The 10,289-nt window shown below is 38.5% G+C and overlaps 1 protein-coding gene across 3 annotated transcripts in view; it reads left to right on the top strand.

Annotated features, from left to right (window-relative positions):
- Positions 1-10,289, top strand: part of COL21A1 (collagen type XXI alpha 1 chain) — a 174,043-nt gene that overhangs the window by 92,286 nt on the left and 71,468 nt on the right. For all 3 annotated transcript variants that reach the window (XM_040473805.1, XM_040473804.1, XM_040473803.1), the window contains 2 exons: positions 6,666-6,719; positions 6,810-6,863. In XM_040473805.1, coding sequence (XP_040329739.1) covers positions 6,666-6,719; positions 6,810-6,863 — 108 coding nt within the window. The remainder of the gene's footprint in view (positions 1-6,665; positions 6,720-6,809; positions 6,864-10,289) is intronic.

Below are 10,289 nucleotides of genomic sequence, written 5' to 3'. Positions count from 1 at the left end.
GGGGAGGGGCAGAGAGAGAGGGAGACACAGAATCGGAAACAGGCTCCAGGCTCTGAGCCATCAGCCCAGAGCCCGACGCGGGGCTCGAACTCACGGACCGCGAGATCGTGACCTGGCTGAAGTCGTACTCTTAACCGACTGCGCCACCCAGGCGCCCCTCTGCCATTATTTTAGAGCCATCAGTAGTAGTGACTGGTTGGGCACCATAAACATTTATATGTTTGTTTTCTTATTCATTCTTTCATTCATCCATTCATATACCTGATATTGATTGGGTATTTACTTTGCTCTTGGCACTGTCATAGTTTGAGGAGATATGCAATGAACAAAAAAGACAAAACCCGCCATTTTGAAGCTCACATTCTGCTAGGGAGGGACAACAATAATGAATATACAATAATAATAATAATAATAATAATAATAATAATAATAATAATGATATCAGATTGTGGTAATTACTATGGAAAAAATATAGCAGAACAGAAAGAGAATGAGGCTAGTTATTGGTCACTTCTCTTTGCAGTCAAATGCTCTGCCATGGTCACTTCTCTTTGAATAGAAAATGTTGCTATTAGAAATTTAGGTTAGGAAGTTAAGAACTATTAAAGATGCTATTGGTTACCTTAAAAAGTTGCATATTCTCCTTTTGTTTTTTTAAATGTTTACTTATTTTGAGAGAGAGCAAGAGCATGAGTGAGCAGGGGAGTGGCAGAGAGAGAGGGAGAGACAGAATCCCAAGCAGACTCCACAGTCAGCACCAAGCTCGATTCAGGGCTTCAACTCATGAACTGTGAAATCATGATCTGAGCCAAAGTTAAGAGTCAGACCTTAACCGACTGAGCCATCCAGCAACACTGTACATTTTCCTTTTTTTTTTTTTTTTTAAAATTTTTTTTTTTTAACGTTTATTTATTTTTGGGACAGAGAGAGACAAAGCATGAACAGGGGAGGGTCAGAGAGAGGGAGACACAGAATCCGAAACAGGCTCCAGGCTCCGAGCTGTCAGCCCAGAGCCTGACGTGGGGCTCGAACTCACGGACCGCGAGATCGTGACCTGAGCCGAAGTCGGTCGCCCAACCGACTGAGCCACCCAGGCGCCCCATGTACATTTTCCTTTTGAAATAAGCTTAGTATAACTTCAAGTGCAGTCATACTCAGGGAATGAGGCAATTTACCTAAGCTTAATTAAGTTTTGTGAATCTGAGAACCAAGCTGCATCTATAGAGGTTGTCAAAGGTAGGCATTGTTTTTCTTTTATGTGCTTAACTCAAGGCAAACTATCATAGGAAAGCAGGTGATGTGTTCCATATTTATCACTGATCCACTCTTACTTAAGGGTGGGAGAATTAGATATAAATTTCATTTATAGTAAATGTAGTCTGCTTTGAGTAGAAATTTTGTCCCCCAACAAAAGTCTATAGCTTCCCATTGTCAAATGTAAATGTTTTATGTTAGTCCACAAAAATACATTAAAAAAATGTGCTATTATTTGGCAACCAAATAATAGTATTTTACTCCAGATTCCCCCAGTTAGTGATACATTATCTGCCATCCACTGCACAAATCAGAAACCTGGGCATCATACTATAACTTCAGATTCCTGACATCCTGTAGCTCATCATCAGGTTGAATTAAATACACCTTGAATGGACTCAGGTTCTACCTACCATTATCTCTCTCCTGCAGGAACCTCCCACTTGGTCTTTCTGCTTCCCCCTGCCACTTATAATTATCTCCATAGTGTAGCAAGCAAGCTTCTCAGAGCTCCAGTCTGACCTTCTGGTATAGTGGATTGGTTAAAGACCAAAACCTTCATGGAGCACCTGGGTGGCTCAGTTGGTTAAGTGTCCGATTTTGGATTAGGTCATGATCTCACGGTTCGTGGGTTCAAGCCCCACATTGGGCTGTGTGCTGACAGTTCAGAGGCTGGAGCCTGCTTTGGATTCTGTGTCTCCCTCTCTTTATGCCCCTCCCCTGCTCACACTCTCTCTCTCTCTCTCAAAAATAAATATTTAAAAAAATCCTTCATAAGACCCACAGGCTATGCATGAAAGCTGCAGTCTACTGGTCCAGTCTTGTTTGCAGCATGCTTCCCCATGTGCTGTCTCTTTTGTCTCCATGGATATGTCTCATCTTGTCATGCTTCATGGCACATTTTGAAGGGCTTCCTCTTCTGCACTGCACTTCCTTTAGTGTTCCTTTGAGCTTGTCTCTTCAGAAAGCTTCCCTGACTATCTACTCTTCACCTCCCATAGCATTCCAGTTCTTTCTTAGATCTTAGCTCGGGTTTAATTTTATATATATTAATGAGATGTATTGGTCAAGTAATTTGAGCAGTCAGTTAAAGCATATAAACTACTGGACTGGTAGTTCAATTAGGTGGCAAATGAGTTGAGTTTCTACATTAGCTACACATGAAAAGACAGATTTATGAATATTTTTTGAATTTAGTTGTGTTGAGCTATAAAGTGTGCTGGTGGCAAGAAGAATCCACAGTGGATATTAAAAATATACACTTGATTTAGGTTTCTTAGTTACCATGGCTGTATACTTAAGAGTATCTGTGGGAATTTTGGAAAACTTTGAAGAAAATTAATGTAATAGAATAAACTTTGAATCACATTCTTACATTTCAGAAAGAAGAGTGACATCCAAAATGATTTCTCTGTATTTTATTCTCATTTTTAGAGGTTAGAGCACTGAAAGAAAATTGATTACTCTATCCTCCTCACTACTTGAGAAGATCTGTATGTTTAGATTGGCAGAATATTTTATGGCCTGATCAGAATTGGGCTCAGAAGAGATTGTGACCCTTGCACATTTGCTGATTTTATTTCCTTAATTTCCATTTCAATGCTATACATCTTTCCTGGAGCATTATAACTATGAATCATGGAAGGAAATTAAATTGATTCTGTATTCTTCAACCCTACAATTTGGCAGTGAGAATATTTTTTTCCTAAAAAATGACTCATTTACAAAAAGACTTTCTGTGAACGTGGAAAAGACTTTACTGTCAGAAATCTTGCACATGGCTGTAGGGTGGATATTTGGACCTGCTAATAATTGCAAAATGGCAAAATTAGTGTCGAACAGTATTGATCAAAGATCATGTGAAATTTGCACGCCCACCTGAAAACACAGAAGCCTGTGTGTTCAGAACAATAAAAACTCAGCGAGCTATATGGAAAGCTTATCATCTTTTCTGTTTCAGGGCATTTTCCTTGTTCAAGTGTACCCTGCTATGAGTCAACCAGTGTTTAGTTCTTGCTCCTCTTGGAAATTGTTGTGTGTTGTAATATTCCTCCCTGTTAACCTTTATTTTCCTGATTTTTAGTCCAAATTTCATTTTTCTGAATTTCATCCAATTTCTTCTGGTGGTTTACCCTGGGATCCCCCAGCTTGGATGTGGTTTTGATTTTTCTTAATTTTGTTACTAATCATGCTTCCTCTAGCTTTTAAAATAATCTTTGAATTTCTTTATATAACTAAGTTTTCTAGAATGCCTCTCACCGTAAGTTAAAAAAAAATCCCACATCAACTTGGTTCTCATATTGTGGGAAGCATTTGTTATTTTTTGTATTGCAATTCTTCAAAAGACAAAACAAACGGGGCCATTATAAAATACACTGAAGCCTTGTTCACATGTTCACCATTAGATCTATATGAATGTTGCAAAAGGGTTAAATCATGATGATGACTGGATCTGCCATTCCTCATGTGCTTGTGGTGCCACACATTTTGCAGAAGTGTTCTCATGGTTTTGTACAATAGCCATTGAATCTGAAGAACATAAAAAGAAAAACTCACATTTGAGTTTTTAGCATCTGCCAGGCATTTTCACCTGTGACTCCGTTTGTTTCTTTTCAGAAGTGAAGTGGGCACTGTTATCCTGGTTTGTGGTAAGAAACTGACACTTAGCTAGGCAAAGTTAGTCAAAATCCTGTAGAAAGTAAAGGGAGGAGCAAAAATTCAGCCCAAGGTCTTCCAATTTCAAGATTCATTGTCTTTCCACTTTATTGAGTTGCCTCCCAGGATTTGGGGATATGATCACTCGGCCTGAGGTCACATTATGAGTCAGAGGTGAGCTGGGAACACAGTCTGGGGCATCTCCACATTGCTTTAATCCATTAAAATGTGATGTGTCTTCTCTAACAAATGGATCATATTAATTTACTTCTTCGAAGAAGAGAACAGCTTTTGATCTTCTACAAAAGATTCGTTTTGTAAAAAAAGTAATAAAGCAGATACGACATTTGGCTTAACTTTTGAAAAAATGTGAAAAAAATAATTCATTACAGTGAACTTTGCAGATGACCGGCCATTTTGATAAATAGCCAATCTCCATGGTAACTTTCTTTTGAGGAATTTTATGAACATTCATATTCTTTGGGCACTCAGAATTCTAAACAATTTAAAAGCAGCCTGGCAAATATGCTTTTTTGAATCTGATTAATTATCCTAGAATCATAAGATCAGATCTACCATGAAGCATTTTCTGATAAGAGAGTGTTCCCACTGACTCTATCAACTAACGAATAACTTTGGGCAAGTTATTTAATCTTATGTGCCTCAGATTCCTCATCTGAAAATAAGGATAATACAGCACCTACATTAATTAAAGGGTGATTGTGAGGGTTACATGAATTAAGTGAAGTACTTAATCTGGACTCTGGTGAATTCTGTATAAATCATTGCTATTATTGTTTCTCCCGATTACGGCAGCCTGTTGTAAATCCTATCAGACTGTCCAGAGAAGTGCATATAAGTTTTTGAAGGATCTGGAGGCATCCTAAGTGGCAGCAGTTATAAGTAACCTAACTCTCTTGGGCATGTGCTACCAGTGACAGAGTTGAAATTTAATTCCAGACCTATCTGATTGCAAAGTGGTTGAAGGAAGAGATTCAGTGGTCACTAGAGTGGTAGAGATAAGAGGCTGAGCAAACGGTGTGAATTGACTTTGTTCTTTCTTCCTACCATTCTTACCTACACGAACCACATGGCATGACTAAAACTTGAATTTGCTACCGGTAGCGGCCCAAACATAACCTCGTTCCTTCGGGAAAGGGATTTTTCACACTTTATGCAGTGTGGATTACATGAAGGTAAATTCTTCCAAAGTTTGATTAACCCAAAATGCTAAATGCTCTGTTCAATGCTGCAAATAAAGAAATGAATTGGACTGGGTTTCCCATATCAAGGGGGCACATAATCCCATGACACTTGAGACAGTGGCCACCCAGAGAGCATATGTTGGGCTTGAAAGCTGCAGGTTGTTTAATATGGAGCGTGGAAAGGTTTGTTATGAGACTCACTGGTGAAGCAAAATCACGAGTGACTCACTGGTGAAGCAAAATGTTTAAGGATTGGGCACAGGGATTCAAGAGAAGAATTTGTTGAGAAATCTTGGAGGAAGCATGATGATACACTCTGATAAACTCTGAAGAACTGAAAGAGTATGAAGGAAAGGATCATGCTTGGTGGTAGGAATTATATAGTCTATCATTTGGAGAGTGAGAGCATTTTACAGAATAAAAAATGTGAGTGAATGTAAAGGGAGAAAACCAATAAGACTGATGTTGCTGAGACAACTATTATTGTTATTAGTATTGTTAGACCTAGCAAAGAATAGTAAAAGGAATATTTGAAAATGGGAGTGGTAAAGCAGGGAATTTTGCTATCTCTAAAATCATAGCTAAAAATGTGCTGACAAGTGAGTGGGTGAATACAAAAAGCAGCCATAAATAGCCACATGGAAATGAAGCTTTTGGATTTAACAATGAAGATGTAATTGGAAACACTAATGACATCTGTTTTAATATTGTTGACAACAGAAAGCTATATCCAAACAGTAAGACCCGAGAGAGATGGGATCTGAATAAGAACGTGAAATGTGTTTGCAGGTGCCAGGTGGTCTAAGTCAACGTGACATTGACCTAGGGAAACCTAGACAAATGTTGAGGTCCTGCAAGTTTGTTCTGGAGTTTAATTGCCATGTGCTGAGTGAAGAATGAATAGTTTGCCTTGTTGGAACAGTTGTGCTGTTTTGCCAAAGGCCCGGTTTCTGGAGGGATATGTAAGAAGCAGTGGAGACCAAAGTGACCCTTGCCTCAACAGACAGCCCCGCCTTGGGAGGTGGGGGAGACATGTCACAGCCATGCTCATGGGTAACATCAGCAGCTTTCTAAAATGAGCAGTCCAAAGGCTGTTAAAGACTTACTCTGAGGAATAACATTTATCAAGTCTTAATTTATTCCAAGGATTAACTCAAATGGCCATTAATCAGGTGGTTTCAAAATGTAGTCCATTTGTATAATCCTCCAATCTTATGTGTTTTTCTCTCGAATATGTTAAATACGTTTCTGTGTGCAAAACATTTTTTTGGGGGGGAGCTGTGAACATTGGCTCTGTTTTTGCAAATCCAAAGCTTCCTTTTAATTGAAGCATTTTGTTTATTTTTATTATTCTAGAGATATTTGAGACCTTTTCCCTAAAGACTGGAGGATATTGATTCCTTATTCAGCATTTGAAACTTTGTTATTTTTGTTTCTTAAACAGTCACCAAGTGAAGTCTTAAGTGTAAGACATTCCAGACAAGAGTGAATCCTGGATTCCTGCTCTTAGTATGATGAAATATTAATTATTTTGTGTTTACTTTTCTTTAGGGATATCAAGGAATTGCAGGATCACCAGGTGTCCCAGGATCCCCTGGCATACAAGTATGTGATTCATAGATACACATTGTAGAATTATCGTTTCTAGTGAACCCAAAACATAACTAACCGAATTTTATTTTGTGCTTGATTTAGGGAGTTCAAGGACTACCAGGTTACAAAGGAGAACCAGGAAGAGATGGTGAAAAGGTAAATGCACACAAACAAAAATGTGTCCAGTCACTTTGGTCATTCAAGGAAGACAAAGGATGTTACCTATGACGACTCCCATTCAGTAGTGTTCACCTTGGTGAATTGCAAGATATGAGGGCTCAGAAATTTGTCAGTGGTCATTGGCTAATAAAGCTCACAGCCGGTTTTTGTCACTAGATGGAATAGGTTGTAAGTAGATGACCACTGTCAGATGGAACAGGTATTGGCATTGCCCTGATGCCATGTTCTCTCCTTGTGGTTAAACTCTGAGGGGGGGGATTACCTTCTTAGAAGGGAGAGAACTATGTGAATGGAATATGTTCCTGTTAGCCACAGATAGCCCAATTCTAATATGTCCCTCTCCTTAATAGATACCTATCTGGTGCTTCTTTCATAGGTTTATTGAGGATCAAATGAGACAATATAATGTGTGAAAAATATTTAGTATGTTTCCTGATGCAGGGCCTGCCTGCCTTTCTCTCTCTCTCTCTCTCTCTCTCTCTCTCTCTCTCTCTCTCTCTCTCTCCACAAGTGGGAGAGAGGGAGAGATAGAATCCTCAGTAGGCTTCACACTCACCAAGGAGCCTGACGTGGGGCTCGATCTCACGACCTGATCTCATGACCTGAGACGAAATCAAGAGTTGGACAATTACCCACCTGAGCCACCCAGGTGCTCTGGTACAGGGTCTTGCTTAAATAAACAGTTGTTTTTGTACTGTTCTGTTTTGTTCATCCAAGTAGCATGGTTGCAGTTGGGATGTAGCATGGGGTAGGTTGGCATATGTCATGGGCATAACATGGGTTGAAACAATCCCAAGGGCAAATAGGAGGTTTAGTGGCCAGAAAAGATGGAATAGGTCAGGGCAGCTTTATAATCTGGGGAGAGTTAAAGGACAGAGCGCAACAGTAGCAGTCAATAAAATTCCTGAAGAAGAAGTGTAAAATCCTCCTGTCTTCTATGTGGCCTCTATGAATCTTTTTAGCCACTGAGAAATCTTTGCCTATCTTAAACAATGGAGGCATATATTAAGAGGTGATAGGGAGCATGTCTTATACTTTTATGCTGTGGCAATGTTGAGAGGGATAGCCTGACCTCTGCCAGGTGAATGGGGGATTCCACTGAGACCATGAAGATACCTGTTTTGAGGAGTCCATGTGGCAGACACCTCACTTATATTCTGGTTTACAGGATCACTGCTGTTTTTTAACATTGTCACAATTAGTCTGATTTGGGGATGGCAGGGAGATAATGAAAGTGTGAGTATATGAATGAATATATCTATGGATGAATGCATAAATTTGTCTATTTTTCCCTTGGGTTTTAGAAACCAGATATAAAAAGGAGGGTGTTTTTTATTCATCTTAAAAGAATTGAAATAAAGTGCCTGTTTGAAGGTAGAAGAATAGCAGTAATTTGATTAGTCACATCTTTAACTGCTCTGTTGGATGGGGTCATGGTACTGTCTTCAACATAGATGGGCATGAGTTTTACAAAGTCATACATTCTCTTGAATAAAATAAGATGAGTGAAGATGATGTGAAGGTCTCTGTTTTCAGTCCAGTAATAATTCCACTCAAGAGTTGCTTGTTTTCTGAAATTTGTTGTTTGGGTATAAAGTCTGATCTGACACAGTCCCTGTGGGCCTGAGATCACCGTGTGCTGTGCCATCTAAATTTCCTCCTCACATTCCTTGTGGCTTCAGAGTGTTCTTTATTTAGAGTTTCAGTAAATGAATAAGTTAAAGACTTTCCCTTGGTTCTTCCTCTAGAATATAGTTCCTTAATTTTCAGAAATAGGAAGGTTGAAAAATAGACCCTGAGATAACTTTGACTTGTGGTGGTACAGGACATTTTTTCCAGGCATCACATAGCATCCTCTGAGAGATTGTTCCACACAACACTGTTATCCATTAGGATATTTTCCCAGAATCATTTCCATTTTGTGGATTTCTTCTGAGAACACCCATAGTAGGAGTTTCCACTTAAGATAATTAAAACTACATGCACTTTCTTGCTGGCTTTAGCATTGGTTGCTCACATATCAGACAGTAGAGTGTGTATAGATTTTGCAGGTCCCGCTCCCCCCCCCCCCCCCACCGATTTATAAAGTTAAAAAGGAGCACCAATTCACCAAATGGTCTTCAACTGGTAACTCATTTTATAATATGTTTTGAAGCTATTCTTTGGAATTTAAGAAAAAGTACTTCAAAACACTTCCTCAACTTTAAGGAGACCCATGTATTTAAATCATAGGGAGAAACATATTTTGTTAAAATTATATTAAGTTGTGTTGATGGGATGATACATATTTATGGGTTTTTGAGTTGAGTATGAAACTTTCTATGGAAAATTCAATTCTCAACACATGGGAGATAGTAATTTATTTTTTTTAACCTATCTAAACTTGGTACAAACTCATCACTTCGTTTTTCTGGATTTAAGAAATAAGTTAATTATATCTAAGGTCTCATTATGGAGTGAATTACACATTTTGCTTAATTTCCTCTTTAGATCATTTAACATTGAAATTGTCCCTTCAAGACTTTGCTCTCCCATTGTCCTTAGTGTCCATACAAGAGTATAATGTGATGAATGAGATTTCCTTATTTCAAATCAATCCCTTACTTTCATGACTGCACTTCCAAAGTCAAAAGATTAAGTGGTATTACAGTGATTTATATGGTTAATTATAATTAGAGAGTGCCTATATACATGTGGAGAGAACAGAATAAAGGACCAACTTAGTATATATTAGTGGTTTTACTTCTTACAACGTCTGAAAACAAACAAAAAAAAGAATGTTTAAAAAATTAAAACAAAGCCAAGAGTGACATGAGAGGGAGAAATAGAATTGACTTAGTGAAGTTGCCACTTTTTTCTTCTTTCTCAGAAAAGGAGGGTAATCGAACTGTGTAGCTTTCTGATAACACCACCACCCAAGGCCCAAATGCTGGTGTTCTCATGGCCAAGGTTGGAGGGGGTGAGAGTGGGAGGCTTAAAGCAGTCAAGGGTTTATAGACTGGGCTCTGAATTAAGACTGCTTAACTCCCTAGCCATGCTTCTTAATCTCTTTAAACCTGGACTTCAAAATCTGGAAAGTGAGTGCTATTGTATTTCTTCATAGTTTTGTTGTGAAGGTTAAATAGGCTATGCATGTACTTGGCCAAAATTAAACACCTATAAATTAGTGATGATAAAGATGATGTCAATGACTGTCTACCCTCTTACTTGTGTATGTGTCTAAATTTTGTCCTCTTTCCTGTTAATATGGATGAACTGTCCATAATATCCAGTCCTCCTCTTATGTTCTGGATCCTATCCTTCTCCATTACTTTGTGTTATTAATTAGCCCTTCTCTGCTATGTCATGGTTTTTTCTTTCTTAGCTAATTTTTTACCAATAGCCTAAAGGCTGACCCATCTA

This window comes from Herpailurus yagouaroundi, unplaced genomic scaffold (assembly GCF_014898765.1).
Source record: "Herpailurus yagouaroundi ecotype Mexico unplaced genomic scaffold, PumYag 139, whole genome shotgun sequence".
Classification (NCBI taxonomy): domain Eukaryota; kingdom Metazoa; phylum Chordata; class Mammalia; order Carnivora; family Felidae; genus Herpailurus; species Herpailurus yagouaroundi.
The sequence above is the reverse complement of the archived record's forward strand: the minus strand, read 5'-3'. Positions and strand labels throughout refer to the sequence as shown.